We start from the raw sequence: 20,882 nt of genomic DNA, 5'->3' as shown, positions 1-20,882 counted from the left end.
GTTGACAACGAATCATAGCTACCCAGCACCCAAGACCAGACCTCATAATCCGTGGGGACTTTGAACTCAGCCTCCTCAGCACTAAAATTCAAGACTGTGATAGACATGCCTGACTCGCGACTGCAACTCTTCTTAAACGCAAATACGGTCGGGTGCGTGTCTTAGATGAGCTCAAATTCGCCGTAGATAAACAAGTCGGCATATCGCTTGCGAATCTCAAGAGCTCGTTGCCAGAACCGGTACGGAGGCACAATCATGGTCCGTTCGTTTGCCCTTCCCGCTGCTACCTGGGCAGCCGCGTTGACCGTAGGATAATCATCGTTAACGCGCATCCAAGGCTTGACGCCGGGAGGACAAAAGCCGCCATTCGATGTGGAGTCCCATTGGAATGGGGTCCTGGCGTTGTCACGCGCTTTGCGCCTCAGAAGATCCTTCGCCCTCTTCCGTTCGGGAGATCCATAAGGCCACATTGAGCATACGCTATAGACAAGGGCATGATTAGTTTCAGGTTCTTTCGGAGGCTTGAGATTGACGACACTGACAGGCTCCAGTAGCTGATGGACTCAACATCCTTATACTCCTCGGGGCCCCATTCGGCGGGTATGTTGCGCATACCAAGCTCTTCGCCCTGGTATATGTACAAGGTACCTGTGAGGGTGATTTGCATCATACAGAGGAGTTTGGAACCGGCGACGCGGTGCTCATCCGAGTCGTCGCACCACCGCGACACAGAACGAGGTTGGTCGTGGTTCTCGCAGAACAGCGACTCCCATCCCAGATGCGTGTTCATAGACTGTGACCTATCAACGACCTTTGCCAGTTCGCCAACAGCCCACGGTCTAAAGCTAAAACGTCCCTGCTCGGGGACGATATCGAGCCCAATTGTCTCGAAAGTGAAAATCATGTTGAGGCAACCTTCTTCCGCCTTCACCATCTGGAGTCGCTGTTCTTCATCCTCCAAGAATGGCATCTCTCCCACAGTGAGCACGTCATACTTGGAGAGCACGACACGTTTCAGTTCCTGGAGATACTCAGAAAGCCGTGCTCCGTTGGCGAAGTATTTGTCGCCAGGTTGGTACTTTTTGTTTGGATACACAATTTCCGCGTCGGGATATGTCTGGTCCTTGGAGATCAAGTTGATGACATCCATCCGGAAGCCTGAAATTCCCTTTTCGAGCCAGAATTTTGCAATGTTGTGTACCTCACATCGAACGCTTGGGTTCTCCCAGTTTAGGTCCGCCTGGTGCGGGCTAAACAGAGAGAGATAGTACTCATCTGTTCCAGGGTGGTAATTCCAGGCCGATTGCGAATCGTCGAGGAGACAGGCCCAGTTGTTTGGTGGCTGTCGATTGCCTTCTTCATCGTATTTGGGCTGTCGCCAGACATACCAGTCTCGTCTCATGCTTTCCTTCGAAAGCGCTGAATCAGTGAACCACGGATGCTATGCAGAGTACAAAATTTCTCCAATCAGCTTGATCAACTGCAACACGGTTAAGACGTAGTTACTTACCTCAGTAGAAGTATGATTGACAACGAGGTCCATGACCAGCTTCATATCGCGTTTCTTCAGCTCACTAATCAAGCGGTGAACGTCGTCCATTGTACCGAAAGGTGGGTGTATTTCATAATAGTTCGACTGAAGCCAGTGCAGTTAGCATGTGTTTCATCAACCAATTTGACAACTGGGTGACGCACAATGTCATATCCCATATCCTTTTGCGGGCTTTTGTAAACTGGATTTCTGGCATTAGAATGATAGCGTCATGAGAGGAATGTCGTTATACAGTACTTACTCGGAGAAAGCCACAGCACATTCACTAGGGAAAAAGAAAATTCATTAGAAAAATAGAATTTGAAAAGAACTGGTTTGTATCTTTCTCACCGCCGAGTTCCAACAAGTAATCCAGCTTGGACGTAATTCCATCAATGTTTCCAACTCCGTCGCCATCGCTATCTTTGAACGAGGCAGGGTATATCTGTCTATGTTGTCAGCACAGATCTTCACCGATAAAAAGTGTCAACTTCAGACTTGATATATGACAACCTCTTTCCACCATCGTCTCTCTGACTTCAAGCAAGCTCCATTCATTGCGAGGACAGATGTTCGGCAATGGCTGTGGGTCCATCAAGAGCGCTCAAAGTCAGAAAATGTGCCAGCACCTTAAGGGGCGATGGTCAGACATACCTTCGTGGCTGACTTCCTGCAGTTTTGTTAAAGTGGTCGTAGAAAGGACGGGCTGGGATTTGAAGCTTTCCGATAACCTTTCCTGCGATAGAGATGCCTCTTCTCATAGGAAGTGGAGTATCGTACCTAAGCTGGTGAACGAGTATTTAAAAGGAAGCTGCTAACTTGTTTGACCACCCTCCATATTGCTGGCTGAAAGGCCAGCTATTTAACCACGTACGGCAGCGAGCTCCAAAATGCTGACCGGGCTTGCCGCTGGGGAACATGAGCGACCTAAAACGTCATAGTATGCGAACCGGAGAGTAATAACCTAATCGAGTAATTGATGCAACATTTTCTATACCTAGGTTCCCATGGGTGGATAGATTGTAATTGATTTCTATCTGGGACGTACTCATTGATCACTTCATTCAATAGGTTTAACATGTTTTTACTCTTGACCTCATGATATGATCAGCCAAGTCGATCCAAGGGGCGGTACATGTCTAGTCTGTGAAATAAAACAGTTATTTACCATTGGACGGTCCCGATGCATCCCGGAAGCTGAGTTGGTTTGTGTTAGAACGCTAAAATTTGAATACTATGATTAATAACTTATCATGAATATGTAAACTTTTAGGAGGTTTGATTAATTTTTGCGAGAGGGTAGCGCAACGGCTCGAAGGGCTCCGAGAAAACCTTCGTCATTTCAGAATCATTTTACAAATAAAGCGACACAGTCCGTATTATTGAGCCGCAAGTACTACCAGAAAGGGGAAAGCCAGTTTAGACATACCTAGATAGCACTCAGGATGCAGATAAAATTCCCAAGAGCTTTGCAGCTTTTGTCAGAAGGTGAAAGTAACTGTTCTGGTCTAAATAATAGGTTACTATACAGCGTAGAATGGAGGAATATGATAATGGAGCCGTTATCATTATTAAAACCATTGATTGATTCCATAGTCAGGTGCTCTAAACTGCTGAAAACATAATAATAAGTACACATTATGCCAAAGGCCATCGGTCTCGTTATCATGCATCGCGGCAACAGTATTACGAATCTTTCGAATACTAGGTAATGGTTATTATAGCAAATCAGTGTAGCTGCTGTGGTCACTGCATGAATGCATGAGTTATTCTGTATTATACGAAGTATGCGTGAGGGCTTGGATTACCCAAGACCACACGAGGACATGCCTATGCGAGTGGGTGATAGTGTCACGATATAGTTGGCCATGGTATACCGTAAGTGTGTGATGTACAACAAGGAACACTAACGAAGAATTTTTCATGAATGAAGCTTCTACTTTGTGCCACAGTTAATTGCCCTAACCTGCTCGTACTAGTGGTATCGTGCCCACAGACGTCACGACTTCCACCTAGTATTATTTACGAAAGCAGTAATTGCAAGAAACTGGAAGATACGATTTGGGTCAGTCTGGAATAAATTAAAAACGAAATTTGTTTGATCGTGATCGTAGATCACGTCATCCTGTCAACATTTCATGCACGCATCAAGCTCGTCAAGGGGGGAAGCAACAGATTGAGCTTGCGGAGGCTCTCCGCATAGCGAAGTGATAGTTTCTGAATTGTCTGATGATGCATAATTTCTATCATTATGTTTGGTATATACTCGGATGGGGTAGCTTGGACAATATGATAGTATAAATATTGTAGGTTACAACTACGCCAACATAAGGCCACTTTCTTCAACTAAAGTAGTCTTGCATTTTGGGACAAGCATCTCTAGAGAGCTAACATTTATTTATTATTTTTTTCACCACCTACGTTTCAACAGAAGATACGCTCAACATGAACAACATGTACATGAGACGTGCTGGCATTGGAGCCAGGGGATTGCGCAGTACACTGTCTATCGACCGGAAGGTGGCTCTGACCCACAGAGCGCCTCGCCCGCCGAACGCAACTCCCGTCAATCAAAAGTCTCAGTGGTGGAAGGATGCGGTGGTCTACCAAATTTATGTTCCCAGCTTCAAGGACACCAACGGCGATGGGTACGGCGATTTGCGAGGGATAATCGAAAAACTGGAATACAAAGTTGATCTCGGCGTTGACGTTATCTGGTTGTCCCCCATCTTTGATTCTCCTTTATATGATATGGGGTAAGTCAGCACTGTTAGAGGTTCTCTCGCCAAATAAAGCATTGACCAAAGCCGTCTCCTAGGTATGATATTTCCGACTATTACAAAATCAATCCCATGTTTGGCGACATGGAGGATTTCAACAACTTGCTTAAACAGGCGCACGGAAGAGGTTTGCGAGTTATTTTGGACATTGCCCTGAACCATACCTCTAGCAAACACGCCTGGTTCAAAAAGTCGATCGCTGCTGAAAAGGGTGAGGCCAACGGTTTCAAAGACTTCTACATCTGGGGCAACCCTATCGTCGACGAGAGCGGAAACAAGCGACCACCAAGCAATTGGGAGAGCGTCTTCGAGGGCTGCATGTGGGAATGGGTACCTGAGATACGCAAATACTATCTGCACGTGTTCGGCAGGGAGCAGCCGGATCTCAATTGGTATAACGCTGACGTCCGGAGAGAATTATGGAAGGTACTTCGGTTCTGGTTGGACAAAGGAGTTGACGGCTTTCGGTTAGACGCAATCAACTGCATGTCCAAAGTGCATAACGAAGACCTGTGTGCCGCGCGGCCTGGCCAGCCAACTGTTTCTGGGTGGCCTGATGCCCCGACTTCTACACCAGGCAGGTTTGAGCAGAAGACAAACGAGATGTTCGCCAATGGGTTCGTCTTCCCGTGCTTTTCCTCTTCCCTTTTTGTCCGAGTTATGCTCACTTAGGTCACTTTTAAAGACACCACAGCTGATAGCGTGACGTACTACAGGCCTAGAGTCCACAAGTATCTACAAGAGATGCAGCAAGAAGTCTTTGCTCACTATGATGCGCTGTCTCTTGGTGAGATGTCGTGCGGCATCACGCCAGAGCTTGGGCGAGATTTCATCTCGCATGAAGCAAAAGAGCTCGACTTAATCTTGCATTTTGAGCATGTCGAGCTTGACTGTGTCAACGGAGACAAATGGACGCTGAGAGACTGGAAATTGCCAGAACTCAAGGCTGCCGTGAGCAAATGGCAGACGTGCATGGCCGAGGCTGGTGGCTGGGACACCTTGTGGTTCGAGAACCACGACCAACCACGGGGGCTAAACCGATTTTGCAAGGTGGGACAAATGAGAATGGAGCACGCTGCCAAACTCCTCGCCATGTGGCTTTTCACCTTACGAGGAACAATCATTATCTATCAAGGACAGGAGCTGGGATTGACAAACCCTGAGGAGTTTTCCGAAGAGACAATACGAGACATTGAAACCCGCATCTATTGGAACGCAGCTCACGCGGCTCTCGCGCAGGGAGACGATACCCATAAACTGGAGATGGTGAAGAAGGCAATCATGACCAAGGGCAGGGATGCTGCTCGCACCCCCATGGTGGTAACTAAACCCCCGCCATTAATGTTGGTTCTGCTGCTGACGCTAAGCTTTGCCTATAGTGGGATAGCAACCGTAAGACCTCTGGAGGCTTCACTGATCACAATGCCAAGCCATGGCTCCCTGCACACCCGAACTTCACTACGTTCTGCGCCGAAGCCCAACGTCGAAATCCGGCGTCGGTTTGGAGGTTTTATCACGACATGATACGTTTCCGTCAGCAGCATCCAGGGCTCGTAAGTGCTTCCTTCATTCATCAGTGATCGAAAGCTTCAAAAACCTTTGACTCGGGAGTTCTTTGACAACCCCACTAATCCAGACATTGGCCTGGCAGATCTATGGCGTGTACCAGCTTGTCGATGAACATCATTCGTCTGTATTTGCTTATACGCGCACGCACGGCAGAGACATTTATTTGGTCGTGCTCAATTTCGGTATGGAACGCGTGGAATGGGAAATGCCTCAGACACACGGCCGGGGGTGGTCCGTTGTCAAATCTATTTCCAGCTTCATACTTCCAGACCAGGTTTTGATGACACATTTGGTGCTTGAGCCCTTTGAAGGCCTCATATGTCGGCGAGAAAGCGGTCAAACTGCCGGCTGTGATAGTAGCTTAGAAGTTGTGTAAGCCAATGTTTACAGAGGTGTTTCCTGCAAAGCCGTATAACTGCTGCTCGCTTCATGACCCCTGGAGTGACTTTCAGAGAACAAACAGAACAAAACCTTTTAGGCCACGACGACCACGCCACCCAGACGACTGCTGGAAATGGCAAGATCAGGGGTGCTAAAGCTCTACAGGTAGCAGGAGATGTCGACGGTAAAGCCACCACTGTGAAGAAGATTTCGTCTGTAGAGGAGGGGCATATATGATATGGGGATAGCTACTAGGCCATTGATGTCAGCTCAAGATGGCTGACTAGGGCATCAAGCACTTCTTCGAGACGGGGCTGGTATTAAAGCTACACAATTGATGCGATAGAAAGTCATATAATAAAGCAGTACGGCACTCGACAGAGCTAGCGTGGTGGGAATTACGACTACATCGATGTAGCAATCTTAGAAGTAGGGCGTGAGGAATAAAGCTGTGATATAAGTCGTTGCAAAATTTAATGCCCTCACTTTGATGTTTATTTTATCTTATTTCAGCAAGTCGACAAGAGCAATATATTTAATGATACGTAAAATTTAATCTTAGTCAGGCAATTTTAATGCCAGATCGCGTCTTATCCGAAAATGAAAAAAGGTTTCCCCAACACCAAACGTAACACCACATGAAGTCGTCTTTCCTGTTAGACAAACGCCCTGGGTACTGAAGGGAGGTCTGTTAGTTGTCGTGGTAGTATACACCGACAACGACAAGACTGTTGCGAGAAGAAAATCTCACCACACCATGGAGGCGTTCTGGACTTATCTCGAAAGATGGAATACATGTGGCACCCAGACTATTGAAGTTGCTTTCTCCTGGATATCTCCCTCACAGTGCAAGACAAAGAGCGCAGTTGACACACAAATTTTGCCTTCGGGAAAACTACTCCGTCCGGTCTTGGATATGGTCTGACCCCAGCCGGATGATACGAAGATAGTCGATCCAAATGTATCTGATTTCTAGGTTCCTCGTAAGACTAATGTCTTTCCTGTCATACAATAGGAATCTCGACACTTAGGATTCCCGGTTTGAGTTGTGTAAAATTTACATCTCAAAGTCGAAGAAATTCGTATGGTGGAGGTCCATAACAGTAACTCAACTCATTGTACGATCCGCTTAGAGGCTCTTCGTCTGTCACAGGAAGACGGACGCCAGAGTTTGTCAATTCCAGAACCCGCGAAGGATATGAACCCAATTAGTTGTGTTCTTGACAGTCGCCATGCTCACGCGAGCAGATATCCATCCATGTCCGGGTAGCATTGTGGATTCTGTGAGAGATGATTATTCTCTTCTACGCCCTATGCCAGGGAAGATTTTTTCGCAACTGTGAAATAACTTACCATACACCGGAAAATCTGATGATTGTTTTCCCCAAGTGTACAAGAGAGTGCCAGAAAACGGTTGGCAACGCTCCTGTTGAATCGACACAGGACTGATATTCCAGGATAGCTCCGTCACTTTTATGTTTTCCAAAGTCCAGATTACACGTAAGGTCTGACAGAGTGTTCTAGCGGATGGGGCAGCCATTTATTGTAGATCCGAAGAGAGACGAAACATGTGTTTGATTTCGTTGACCATCGTCATAGCCTGTCAAGTTCCCTAGTGTCGAGGCGGACTTGTAGTAAAGCACCGTTGCTCAACTCAAACAGTATATAACCATTATTTCACAAATCAGGGCGATCAGTACAAATGATGAAGTTGTGTGATGGAACATTTGCGCCACAGGGGATGCGTACTAAAGTATACCAGAGCCTGAGGACCAAGACACGTTGTTGCTGCGCCAGCCTGAATAATAAACATATGAAAACATGAGATATTGAGGGAAAGGTAATAATAATCCGATGCGTGATGTAATACTGCCTTTTGCACGGTGTTCCGTTCTCCGCAAATCAATACGAATGATTTTAGAAATCCCAGTTCATGAAAATGCACGAGATCCAAATGTAACGTGCCAGTACTCAGTTCCCTAGGCAGTTTAACAGCCCTCGTTGTTAAATACCTAAAACACAGGCTTACTGTAGGCTTACAACTTGAGAGGGCAATCTCTAAGAAGACATCCCATGATGCTCCTGTTCCTCTCTGTGAGATACTTCCTGAGTAGATTTTCTTCCTGGTGTTCAATCTTGCCAGTGAGGCTGAGAGGGTTTCCAATGCTTCTCTAATGTGTTTTTTTAAGAGAAATTTACTCTTATTGAATCGGATATCACTGCTAATCACAAGAGCTTTGTTATGGGAATAGGCAGGCAAAAAGGTATCAAGCCCTGCATTAACTCTGTCCTTACTTTATTTCGCAATTGAGAAATGAACAGTTATGGAAAAAGATATGTAGTGTCTCTAGGGCCATTTTTATTTGTTTCTCTTCGTGGCAGCTCTTTGTCTGGAAAATAAATAAAAGACAATCAATAGAAAGGCTTCCGGTTGAGTTTGGTTGTGTAAAGATGTCTCATTTGGAGACCTCACCCATTTCCTCAACAACAACATAATAGAAATTCTCGAGTAAAAAAGAGAGAAAGTAAAAAAATCAACGAGCCACTCAGTACTGCGGGAAACACGCCAGCAAAGGGGGCATACCCCGTAGGTTAATATGGCGGCCTGAATGCTGAAGCTCCACTCGGGATTGCACTAGCATAGAAAGGCGTTTTAGAATGACCTTGGTGTTATATTGATGATTAAACCTGCTTAGTAAAGAATAAGAGGCTTCTTATCCGTGAAATATCCGTGAACTGTCCGTGGCATCATCTTGTCAAGTATATATGCCATCTCTGCATGATCATTAGCGCTCTCACAAAAAGTCCCCTTAGTTACGTCGGCTATTTTTACCCTTAGACTCTCGTGTGTGCAGTGTGAATTAATGCGGTCACTGATCATTTCCGCGAGCAGGCTATGAATGCTTTCAAGTGAGAATCAACCATGTACTGAGGACAGACAATAGCTGCTAGGAACATTGATTTCATTTGCGTGGTATGCCGTATCGTCATGTAAGGAAATGCAGAGCAGTCTCAATATCTATCAGGTTTATTTATCATCTGTTCACACTAGAACGAACATTTTATCAACTTTACATAGCGTGACCTTTTTGTCACCCACTTTTTGAGCGATCCTGAGATTAAGGCCATTCCCAACAGTCCTGCGTTCCGGCACTTTCGATGTTATTCAGATAACAACGTTGCTTTCGGTAGCCCATGATTTGAGTCCCTATTGAATTGTTGAAGCCTTTCTAGTGCTTGTAAGTTGACGTAGATTTTGTAGATTAAGACTCAGTGCCGCAAGCTTAATAGTACACTGACGCATGTACCAGCTCGTGGTCTCTTCACACACCATCCGTCAATGGTTAATATTCCAAAACATTGACAAACTCTCCTAAATTGCATTGTCGTAGATTATCAACAGTTGGACCTGACACGACAGTATTTTATGCGCGCCCGTACTGACTAACAAGTACTGCGTTTGATGCGAAGCGTTTTCACGATTGGCAACTATGAATGGTCCAAATGGAAGACCGCATACGTAAACATAGTCCGATAAATCGTCCCACAGTAAATTATACATTTAAATCCACCCTTAGGAGCTTTACAAAGGTAAGACAAGTGCAACACCAGCAAGTGCGGCAAACGCCCAGACAGTCGCCAGAACACCAACACCGCCTCCAGAAGTCGTCATCCAGAAACCATTAGCCCCACTAGCCCCCGTCTGCGTAGGAGCCGCTGTGCCGCTAGTACCAGTCGTCTCCTGTACAGCTCCTCCGTGGATCAGGGTGTACGCCGGCTGAGAAGCGACAGCATAAAAGCTCTCCGAAATATAGGAATCGGTCAACGTCGAGGTCCTGGTGATTATGGCCTGACTAGTCGCCACGACGGAAACGACAACACCCGTGACGACAGTGTCATTGTAGGTGAAGGTGGCAGTGACGCGAGTGTAACCCCCATCTCTCACCCGGTTACATGCTGTCTTCTCCCCATAAACAGAATCCGCAACGCGAGAGAAGCAGCCGCCGTTGAATCCTACCGTATAGTCCCTGTGTATTTATTAGATATTACTCATTATGTGACTGGTCGAACAAAAACTTACTGAGGACAGCAAATGATGGCAGTTTCATTCTTATCCAAAACCTCCATCATCACATTCAACGGCGGGTTTTGCAGCCAAAGGTCTGACTGCGAGCCCTCGGTGACCACAGGCGGCACAAAAATGCCCGACGAACTGACCTTCCCATCCTCGCCTTTGGAGGCCACGCCGACGGTTGTGTGGGCATGCGGACAAGCGCTCGCGGGAGAGAAGTAGCCGATAACGCCTAAGCCGGGGTAACCGACCGATACGGCCGACGAATATGCCGCGCCATCCACCAAGCCAGAGGCATAGCACTCGTCAAGAAGTTTCGGTTCACATTCTTTCTTGAAAAAGGGCCTCACGCGACTAGTCATTTCCTCATCGGACATGGCGAGCCATAGGTCAGGCGCGGCGGTTGCGCAGGCAGCGGGCGGGGTGAAGACGGTCGTCAGAGGCCCGATGTTGGAAAAGCCAATCTGGGAGGTTTCTGTGACGGTAGGCATGATGGCGGTTTGTTTGGTTGGCCCTCTGGTGTACTGGATTTTTTTCGTTTTATTGAGTTTGCTTCACCTCACTTGCAGACTTGCAAAGTTGAAGAGAATGATGGAGGAATGTTTTGCTTTAACTACCTACATACCGACAATCAGGAGATGTATAAAAAACAAGGTAATTAACCTTCTTTACCCGGCTCGCAGATCCAAGCACCTATGCGGCCTTATTTCATGCACCTAGGTAAGCACAAACCGGGCGACATGACCATGTCGTCGGGCGTCAAACCATTTCTTAATTGAGCGGCAGTGCCTGCAGAGGGGGGGGGGGGGTTCAAATCGGCTTGGCGAGCCCATTCTGGCCCGAGTCGCAGAACCAACGAGGAATTAAATACTCGGTATAGCAGTTCTGGGCGATGATGTAGGTCTCGATGACGGCAGTCAGTGATTGAAGGATTCAATTTTTGCAAAAGTCCAAGGTAAACAGGATGAAATAAGTCTGGCTCGTCGAGCGGCACAGCAAGGAGTAATGACGTGTGCCTTGGATAAAATCCAATGTGGGCGGCTTATCTCGTCACATGGCCCCGGCCGTTCTGCCGTGTGATGCTGGCTTAAAGATGATTTGCTCGTTTATTTCTTAGGCGACGCCGTCTGCCTCTTTCAACGAGGCTGTGTTATGGTGATGTACACAATTATTTCAGATTGACAAAACAGCCGGCGTTGTCAAGGAAATTACAGAACGGATTTGTTCATACATGTACGAGATACCATCTTGAGGACTGCGGAAAATCGATAGTCACACTGAGAATAAGTTCAATTCAATGCCATCACCTGCGGCATCAGTGCCGCATGAGCTAGTAAGACACAGGTCAGGTAAAACCAGAGGAAAGCAAGGGAGAAATGAAAGGCGATTTACCTCAAATCTCGCTCTTTTCCTTACTCCATCCACTGCTTTCCTTCAACCAAGTTTCAAAATCCTGCAACTTGGGCTGCTCTCTCCTGAGCATCTGAATGTCAGCTCCGTAACCCTCTCTCTTGAAGAAATCAAACATCCTGCCGACATCCGAAATCGCCCACATCATGCCCTGTCCAAAAATGGTGTATGTCTGAGGCATCTCGCTCCCGACGACATTCTTAAACACCTCCCTCGCCTTTGCATATGTGATATCATCCCCAGCAAGCGAAACTGCCCTCCGGTCCCACTTCTCCGGCTCCGCGATGGCGCCGGCGGCGAATAGGCCAATGTCCCTGACGGACACAAACTGCAGGGGTCGATCGGCGGGGAGAGTGGACCACATCGCCGCAAACACCTTCCCGAAGGTCCCCGGGTTGGTATTATCCATGAAAGCCGTTGGCCGGAGGATGGTCCACTTCAGCTTTCTCCCGTTCTTCTCCAATTCGTCTGCGCGGTCGCGAAGGTGCAGCTCGATCTCGTGCTTTTGGTAGAAATGAGGGATGTTGGTAGGGTTCGTCCAGGACTTGTCCTCGCCGCCGCGGTCAACGGACGTCAGCACGATTTGAGAGGCTCCAGCGTCGATGGACGCGTCAACCCAAGCTTTTCCTGCCACATCCTCGTTTCCTGGGGTGGTTACGATGAATGATGTATCGATACTCGGATGCGCGCGGAACACGGGGCTCGGAGAAGCTTTGATGTCGCCCTCAACGGGGGTGATGGTCACACCCTTTGGTTTCGCGGCTTCGGTAAGAGATTGGATCTTTGCAGACGCGGGATTACGGGTGAGAGCGAGAAGTTCGAGAGAGGTGGTGCGTTTGGGGAGAGAAAGGAGGGCGTCGATGACAGCGGCGCCTTGCTTTCCGGTCGCGCCCAAGATAAGTACTTTTCTTGTCGACATCGTGGTGATGGTGATGATCTGCGATACTCGGTTGAATTGGAATGATTGAAGCTCAGCTCAACCTTTCAATGGCAATGGTAAGATAATGCGAGATGTTGTAGTAGGTGAGAGAATGACCGAGGTGAGAACAAGCTCGATTAAGGTCCTGGAGCTTGAGCCCAGTTGTAAGGATGAGCTCTCTGGTGATGTTTGAGATTGAGGTGCGTCATAATGATCAGTTGCCGCACGACCATTTCCCCAATCCAAGTCCGAGAGTCACCTTTCTGAAGCTCCTCAGTCCTGTACTCTCCAAGCGCCAACGGAAGAAGAAAATAATCATTGGCCATGCCAGGATGTGCCGGCTCGAGGACGGGCTGCTCTCGGGTTGGATTTCCATATTTCGTTCTGTACATCGAATAAACATACGTATTCTTCATGTTTTAGCGCGGAAGAGCGGGAGCGAAGCATGGGGTGTTGAGCAAAGTTCTTTGGCCCAGACTAGTCCGACCGTTCTAATAAAACTCTGAACTGTGCAAGGCTTTGCATGTCCGACAACTATTGGGGAAAGTTCCATCACAGATGTCAACAACATGCGGAAAGCTTGTGAATATACAATTGCTGTTGCATTGATGAATATGAACATCAAGATCGGGCTAGCTGTTTTAGCTATTTTACCGGGGCGGAAGATGATCAAGGCCCATGCCGTGCCCAGGAAGGGGTCTACCGGTCCGGAGCGGCTCCGGTTCCTGCGTCCTGCATCAGCCTCTACTCCCGACATCGGGTTTTCAATCCCATCCCAAAGACTGATGAAACGGAACTTTTCGACAGCAAGAAATGTTTGAGAGGCTACTGGCCACGCATTACTCATTCTAATATGCTGGCTATGACATGGGGCGGAAACTCATCAGGCGGAGCTATCCGGCCAGCTACAATCCAAATGATTGCCATCGGCTCGATTCGACCAGGTTTTTCATGCTCAGCCCCTGCCCTGTCTCTCATGGTTTTTGCCGTTTGTATCTTACACTCTAAAGACCTAGGACATGGACTTAGAGAATAGCATAATGCGCGTTTCCATGAAAATATCTTTTGATAGTCTTCATCTAACGGAAGATCATGATAATTGAGCCGCCATGCGCCATAATACTGAAGCAAAAGGGGAACATCGTATTCGCCAGAATGATATTTCTCAGCCTGCGCGCGCGTATTTGTAACATGGTCCATCCGAAGTCGCACCGGAACTAACCGTAACACATAAACGTGCATCAGTCACATCGATTTCGGAGCCCGCTACGACCGGAGATCCCCAAAGTCCGGCGGTGAGGGGAAAAAAGCAGCCATTGGCACACCCCACGCCAGAGTAGGTGACTCGTATGTATGAAGGCTCGCGTTCATCGGAGCGCGAAGCAAAGCGCGCGCTTTGGCGGTGATTGTAGTGAGACACGGCCGTGAGAAAGATTGGATGTGGGTGACAGATGACGTTGATGGTGGGTTTAAAGAGCTTGCGGCCCTCTCGTTCCAAACTTCTTGTAGTGGCATGTCTCTCACATGATATAGCAACTCGTTTTAGGCCTGCATTTTTAAAGTGAACCAGACTCCACGTCTTCGCGTGAACACGTCTCCAAGATGTTCGGCCGCGTTTGCTTGACGCTCGACGGTATCTTCCTCCTCTGCGGTGCGTTTATCGCCGATTGGAATGAGACGCACATCCACAACCCGCGATGGCCTCCCCACGCTAAGTGAGTCTAGATCACATGTCGAATGCCATTGGCCCGGTAGGGGTCGCGACGGCGAGCTGACCGGTCTGCAGATTCCACAATGCACAAACTATGTCACTCTCCTTCATCCTGGGAGTCGCGACGCTCTTCTTCACGTGGCGGACGCACGCGACGCCTGCTTTGGCCAAAGAATCCTTCCGGATCGCAGGGTTCTTGGGGTCCATCTACTGGGTCGCCGGATGGGCGTCTCTTCTGTACCCAGGCACATCCGGCCGGGACCCTGAATTCGGCGGTCCGGATTTCCCGCAAAAGTACCCCTTCACGATGGCGCTTGGGTTGGCCGTAACGGGGGCATATCTGGAAGGGGCGTTCTAAAATGGGAACGCGTGTGGACGATGTGCACATGACTGGAGGGTTTCTGGATCATGAGCGGAACGGGAGTGTACCACTGGCAGAGACTCGGGACGTATAGTTGCACTAGGAACGGAGAAGGTCGGGGTAAGCAAGGCGTGATTTAGGATACTCCCCTCATATTAAGGCGACGCGTAGTTGGGCTGGGTTTCTTCCGGGAAAGCTTTGTATGTGGATAGTAATCTTGTAGTGTACGAATAAACATAGGCAACAAGTGCAGCTGAGCCTCTTTCTGTCACTGTCGGCACGCAAATATCAGATTAGTCTTGACTGATTTAAGGTGGCGGAGTTGAAGAGAACGATGAGGTCTGTGGGAAAAGAGTGACGACGACGGCGAAGCCACCAATTTAAGCCGGGAAGTGGGCGGACCACGGCAACGGCGCATGACCGAGCGGGCTGCGGCCCCGGACGGCACGACCGAATTGGCATACCTCGGAGGGACACAGGCGAGGGAAAGGATGGATGGCCGGACGATTGGAGGACAAAAGCTGACGTGGAAAAAAGGGCTTATTCTTCAATCTCTCTAGATCGAAGTTTGTTTCAAAGTGAAAACTACTGTGGAACACCCTTGATGAACGTGTTGGCTCCGTCGAGTATTTCTTCGGGCCTAGGGGCATTAAAGCAGAATGGGGACAGGAATTTACTTGGAGACAGCTAGAATGACGTGTGCTGAGACTTTGGAGGGGCGGCGCTCTCGGGGGTTGGTACAGGGGTCTATACATTAGGTACATGGAGAATTTGGAGCCATTTTTGTTTTGGGCTGCTCGGGCTCGCCCCGTAGCTCTAGACCCGGCAAACGGCACAGACACGCATCGATGGCGCACTCTTCGTCGTGGCGGGCTTGGGCTGGCCTACAAAGAAACACCGTTTCTGGCCTTGGGGCTTGGTTCATGACAAGCAGCCCAGAGGTAGGAGTTGAAAGAACTCTTGGTAGCGGCTGTCCGGTTAACTCGGAGCGACTGTTCGCGTCGATCAGTTACTGCATGTAACCATTATGTGTTACAGCCAAGCTTGTCAAGACTTTTCTGGGGGAGGAAATTAGAGGACCAATTTTACGCTTCTTCTTAAACGTCTGCAAGTGAACCCTGAAGGTGCATATTCACGCCGTAATCCATGCAAAGATTTCAGTCATTTGCTCTCGGCCTTTACTCAACTGCGAAATCACTCGCGTGATGCTTTGCCAGAAGCTGGGCTCATGGACTTTAGGGCGGGAAATGGAGTCTCCGCAGCGGAACCGGACAGGGCTTGCGGGATGTGGAGAATCCTCAAAGTCATGACCCGTTGAGAATCGATGTGAGCAGGATTCTCCAAGTCCACCTCTCGCCTGCATCAACCCAGTTCTTGTCGAGTTGGACGTTGTCAATGGCGATAAGCGTCTTTTCATTCCCAGGACTTCAAAGTAGTAAGAAGAAGTACAGCTCAGAAGCATTTCGAAGGGGGTTGAAGACAACAAGTACTTTTTCAGGGACAGCGGAACGCCCAGGAAATATGACACGGCTACGACGGGATCGAAACACAAGCAAGTAACTTGCTACAACCACCATTACATTCTCCAGCCTCCTGGAAGCATGTATGTTTGCAAGCCCCTGAGTCTCTCTCCTCTCCATCCACCCACACACCGGATGGCTTACCGCCGTCGCAGGGCTTTAGGACCGCAGCCACACAGACGTTGGCTCTCAACCGGTTCAGATGATGGTCTCCACTTGAGCTGACGACGACTGCACATCAAAGCAAGGATGGCACAACGACAGGTCGTCCACCACTCAGCAACGGGGCCTCCTCGTCCCCGGTTCATCCCAGGTTTATGGATGTCGAGGGGGCCACCAGATGCCGCGGGTTGAAGCCTTTTCCGCCCCTCCCCCTCCAATCATTGCGTGTACGCGCCTGGGATGACGGTGAATGCCTCTTGGGCCCTGTCTTTGCAGTTTTGCCTCTATGGAGTGCTAACCAGTGTGTATGTACTCTTACCTTTGCTAGTGCGCATTGCCAGCTGGTTGCGCCTAGTAAGAGAATGTTGCTGCTGGGTCACATCCCCTGGTCTGATGTCCGTTGAATGAAGAGGGTCTAGAAGCCTTTTTGAAGTCACCATCTGCCCATCTTCATCATCTCCCATGTCTTTGCTTTGTCTCCTTTCCCACCTTCTCCAGAACCCTTTATCACCTGTGACGATCACTTGTCCTGGTTTCCCGTTTCTTTTGTTTCGTTTTGACTTTTGCTCTTTTGAAAACCAGCAAAGTTAAGACACCCCCAATCGCATTTTTAAATTCCCATCCAATTCACATCTCTTGGCATCAATTGACTTTCTGGTCTATTGACTGCCGGCTTGGCACGGCGTCACCACCAACGTTGCAGCATCTGCACACGATCGGTTTCCTGTTTTGGAAGCAGAAGTGCCACTCATACTACGAATACCCACGAATACACAAAGTGTATTTGGTCTACTATTTGGTCGAAGACATCTACAAGAGGAGGGAAGAAAGCACAGCAAATAACAAATACTAACATCCTTCCCGGTCGGCTTGTCGACGCATCGCAGCGGATGAACTCCTACATTAGAAAAGAGTACTAAAACACCAAGCCAACCGAGACACAACCACAACATGTCCAAGGAACTCCCCCGCCACGAGAGGCGGTCATCTTCACCGATGGCCTGTGGCAACGGAAAACCTTTTGACCATTGCGAACTGACTTTCAAGACCCTGCTCGGCTTTCTGTCAACACGTGTGCTGCGAGGCGGCCCGCGGTTGGTCATCCAGCTTATCCTTGCCTTCTTTGCCCTCATCCTGCTCGGCAAATTCTTCACCTCGCCGTCGTCAGATCTCCTGACATCTGGGTCAAGATGGTCATGGTCACCGTTCGGCAAGAGCGATGAGCCGGTCGGCAACGGTCGTCCTGGAGGTGTGAGACTGGTCGCTTTCGGTTCCCCCGACATTGCGACGCCTTCAAATGGCAAGGATAAGGGATGGACTGAGTGGCTCTGCGAAGAAGTGCGTTTTGCTTTTCTCTGACTCTCAATGTTCGCATTACTGACAAAGTTTAGCTCTCTTGCTCATCACACCACACCCTCATCCCCCAGATCAGCCTCCCAACCCAGGCCCTTACCTCGCACAGGCATTACAATGCGACTATCGACAAAGTCACCCGCGAGCTCGATCAAGAAAAGGCGCCAGGATATAACTACGATTTCATTCTAGAGCAGTTTCCCCTCGCCGAGGCAATTGCCGATGTAACCGCCCAAGTCGATCAGTTCCTCGCGCAGCCCCCGCCCAAAGACGTCCCGAAAGAGACCGTTTGGGTCTTCAGTTTCGGCACCTGGGATGTCTGGACGCTCGCGACGCTTCCTCGAGAACTGGGTCAGGGCATCATCGATCTTGCCGTTCGCGAACTGTTTGTGCAGATAGAGAGGGTTTATCAAGCGTCTCTGTACACGGAATCGGCCGCGTTCTCCGACTTTTGGGCCTACCAGAACGCCGAACTCATCCAGAAGTTGAACAAGGCCGACAAATCAGGAGATGCGGTCGACGAGCGCGAGGTGGAAAACTTTAGGGTCATCATCCCGGAGCTTTTCGACATCTCTTTGACACCAGGATGGCACGCACAAAGACAAAGCCCCCCGAGCCCGCACACCAAGGCTGAGCAAATGACCAATGCGGCGCATCTCACTGACCGATGGAACTCGGAGATCAAGGGGCGCATGGACGAGTGGATGCGTACACCAGACCCGGAGCCTAAGGAGGGCGAGGAAAAGGGCCAGTTTGGATATGTTCCCTCTAAGCGGCGAGTAGCGTCCCGTCGCCGTCGCGATGCCAAGGACTCGGAGGCACCAACCGTAACGGCGGCGATAAGGGTCCCTTTCCCTAGGCGTGTTGGAGCCCAGGTGGATTCCGCGACGTTTGTGAGAGAGGCGATTATTGAAAGGCAGATGAGACAACACAGGCTCACGGACTCCACCGGTCGCGGAAACAGGACGGAGGATGGCCAGGTTTACTACGCCGAGGCTTGGATCCCCTGTATTTGGGCCAAGACCGGGGAGACGCCTGAAGCGCCAGGAGATTACTCTGCCTGCGAGAAACCTGGGGACTATCTCTTCCACTCTCCCTTCACGCTCGGCGAGAGGGCAATCCAGGAGACGGCCAGAGTCGCTGCTGCTTGGACGCGGAGCAAGCTTGCTTTTGTCGATCCGGTTGAGGAGGAGCAAGACGGCGAAGAGGAGAATAAGAATGAGGTGCAGGCGACTGCGAAGGTCAAGAGGAACGAGAAGAGGGGTGCGGCAATGTTTCAGCGCGTACTGAGACCGAATCAGGCGCTGAGAATTGTCGATACCGCGTGCCCTACCCTTGATGTCTGCTAAGCTTTCTAAGGTCATTTGGAGGGATTGTTGATTTATGATGGAACTGGGGCATTTCATGGCATTGGCGTTGGGGTTGGTTAGGCAGCTATTGCAGCATGATGCCCTCGCACGTAGGGTCAAACGGAGTTCAGGGTTAAAACAAATACGGGGTATCATATCCCAAGTTTCTATAGGCAATCGAATTTCTTTGAGTGTTCTTATATTAGACGAAAGAGAAAAAATCTCGAGTACCCATGAATATGCGCTGTGAGTGCCCTGGAACTAAGGACTGTCTGCAACGGTTATTGGTCGTTGTTTGAATGTTCAATGACCATTTTCCAGTCGAGGCCAAGTTTCCAACAGCTTTTAAAGTGGTTATTCGAGCAAAGTGCATACTTTTTTCATGTTCCATACAATTAATTAGATCGCTTGCCTGAGCCCATTTCAGGTAACCATACTTCGAGGCTCTTCAACCTGTATCAAAGCTTCCGGCCATTAGTTTCTTGCCCCATCTATTAGTTCGCTTCACAAATGGCTGGGTCTCTGGAACACGGTTTGCTATTCTATCTTTTCAAATGTGATGCCTCGGTCTCAATATGAAAATGGAAAAACCTGGCAGATCAATGGCACGAAGGGTTAGCTGCAACAATCCCAGGCGTAAGGTAGGATGAGGCGGCATGGGACTTGCAGTTATCTACCCGAAAAGGATTCGATCGATGGATTGCTCTAGTTTGACCAATAAATAGCCCTCATAGTGCAGCAGGTATGTCAGCTGTCGTATGCGAAAGGCTACCCAATACTTGGCCTGCCTAACACGAGAGTCTCATCTGCTTACTTGGTACTAGCATCAATGTCGTCATAATTACAAAGCAGCCGAAACCCTTGTCATTCTGGTCTATTTGTTGTGCTTCGTCAATCAGCCCATACTCACTTGTCACGACAGGCGTCTTGGCAACCTCAAGCATTCTTGATATTCTTGACATTGGCCAACATCACAATCATCAGCGGCTCTTTAAAATGGCCGACACAGAAAACGAGGAGATTCCTCAGGAATACGTTAAAATTTACCTGCTCACTAAGCTGACCCCTTCCGAAGAAGCGAATTACCTAAAAGCCATTTCGGAGCCAGTGGACGGCTTTGACGACTCGTGGCTTCACCCTCAACTTGTCGAGTGGACCTCTAAAACCGACGGCACCCTTGAAAAAGACATGCTGCATCTCTATAAAAAGAGAGAAGCAGAAAGAGAACGCGAGTACAATGCCTTTTACTACTTTGCCGACCGTAAGAGCGTCGATGAAGGTAGCACCATTCTAGTTGACCGAGATTTTGGCACGAGTGAGCTAGTCAAGGAGGCCGGTGAGCTGCTCTTCAAACTTGCCAGTGACAATGGGATTGAGTTGCCAGCCGTAGATTGGTCAAACATGGACGATGAGTTAGAGGGTCTTGTGGGAGAGATGGTGTCGTGGGGGGTAGCGTGGGGTAGGGAACGGGGTCCATCATGGAAATCGAGTTGGACCAATCTGGATATAGGGAATATGAATATAATTGAGCTTGTGGAACTGCATGGAGGCGAAGTGAAGCTCTTGATGGATCCAGATTGGGATTGCGAATCCTTGCTGACAAGGTTGAGAACGTATTCTGTTAAAACGAGGGAAAACGAACTTCAAGCTGAGCATGACTGATGGTGGTTTTGCAGGAAGTATCACACCTTTCTGTGAAAGTTGCATAAACAATCATGGATGAATAACATGGATAACGTGGAGTAGGGACAGATAAAGTTCTGT

The 20,882-nt window shown here is 48.9% G+C and overlaps 7 protein-coding genes across 7 annotated transcripts; 4 read left to right on the top strand and 3 right to left on the bottom strand.

Moving 5' to 3' along the window:
- Positions 1–161: 161 nt before the first annotated feature.
- Positions 162–2,089, bottom strand: CTRU02_211247 (alpha amylase; the record flags this gene model as incomplete). The annotated part of the gene is made up of 7 exons (XM_036720271.2): positions 162–480; positions 543–1,441; positions 1,511–1,636; positions 1,696–1,733; positions 1,794–1,817; positions 1,883–1,976; positions 2,030–2,089. 7 exons carry the CDS (start codon positions 2,087–2,089, stop codon positions 162–164), a joined length of 1,560 nt encoding a protein of 519 aa, XP_036588014.2.
- Positions 2,090–3,976: 1,887 nt separating this feature from the next.
- CTRU02_211246 (Alpha-glucosidase 1) lies at positions 3,977–6,256 on the top strand (the record flags this gene model as incomplete). The annotated part of the gene is made up of 5 exons (XM_036720270.2): positions 3,977–4,287; positions 4,350–4,928; positions 5,028–5,631; positions 5,691–5,864; positions 5,948–6,256. The coding sequence occupies 5 exons, from the start codon at positions 3,977–3,979 to the stop codon at positions 6,254–6,256; spliced, it is 1,977 nt and encodes a 658-aa protein (XP_036588013.2).
- Positions 6,257–9,844: 3,588 nt separating this feature from the next.
- CTRU02_211245 (uncharacterized protein) lies at positions 9,845–10,824 on the bottom strand (the record flags this gene model as incomplete). Its single annotated transcript, XM_036720269.1, has 2 exons — positions 9,845–10,289; positions 10,343–10,824. The coding sequence occupies 2 exons, from the start codon at positions 10,822–10,824 to the stop codon at positions 9,845–9,847; spliced, it is 927 nt and encodes a 308-aa protein (XP_036588012.1).
- A 902-nt stretch (positions 10,825–11,726) lies between these two features.
- CTRU02_211244 (nucleoside-diphosphate-sugar epimerase family protein) lies at positions 11,727–12,662 on the bottom strand (the record flags this gene model as incomplete). Its single annotated transcript, XM_036720268.1, has 1 exon — positions 11,727–12,662. One exon carries the CDS (start codon positions 12,660–12,662, stop codon positions 11,727–11,729), a length of 936 nt encoding a protein of 311 aa, XP_036588011.1.
- A 1,602-nt stretch (positions 12,663–14,264) lies between these two features.
- On the top strand, positions 14,265–14,731 carry CTRU02_211243 (uncharacterized protein; the record flags this gene model as incomplete). Its single annotated transcript, XM_036720267.1, has 2 exons — positions 14,265–14,377; positions 14,449–14,731. The coding sequence occupies 2 exons, from the start codon at positions 14,265–14,267 to the stop codon at positions 14,729–14,731; spliced, it is 396 nt and encodes a 131-aa protein (XP_036588010.1).
- Positions 14,732–17,367: 2,636 nt separating this feature from the next.
- CTRU02_211242 (uncharacterized protein) lies at positions 17,368–19,118 on the top strand (the record flags this gene model as incomplete). Its single annotated transcript, XM_036720266.1, has 2 exons — positions 17,368–17,754; positions 17,808–19,118. 2 exons carry the CDS (start codon positions 17,368–17,370, stop codon positions 19,116–19,118), a joined length of 1,698 nt encoding a protein of 565 aa, XP_036588009.1.
- Positions 19,119–20,114: 996 nt separating this feature from the next.
- Positions 20,115–20,780, top strand: CTRU02_211241 (uncharacterized protein; the record flags this gene model as incomplete). The annotated part of the gene is made up of 1 exon (XM_036720265.1): positions 20,115–20,780. One exon carries the CDS (start codon positions 20,115–20,117, stop codon positions 20,778–20,780), a length of 666 nt encoding a protein of 221 aa, XP_036588008.1.
- Between the last annotated feature and the right edge of the window lie 102 nt (positions 20,781–20,882).

This window comes from Colletotrichum truncatum (genome assembly GCF_014235925.2).
Source record: "Colletotrichum truncatum strain CMES1059 chromosome Unknown Contig_0007, whole genome shotgun sequence".
Classification (NCBI taxonomy): domain Eukaryota; kingdom Fungi; phylum Ascomycota; class Sordariomycetes; order Glomerellales; family Glomerellaceae; genus Colletotrichum; species Colletotrichum truncatum.
Note: the sequence above shows the minus strand (reverse complement) of the source record. Positions and strands in the feature narration are given on the sequence as shown.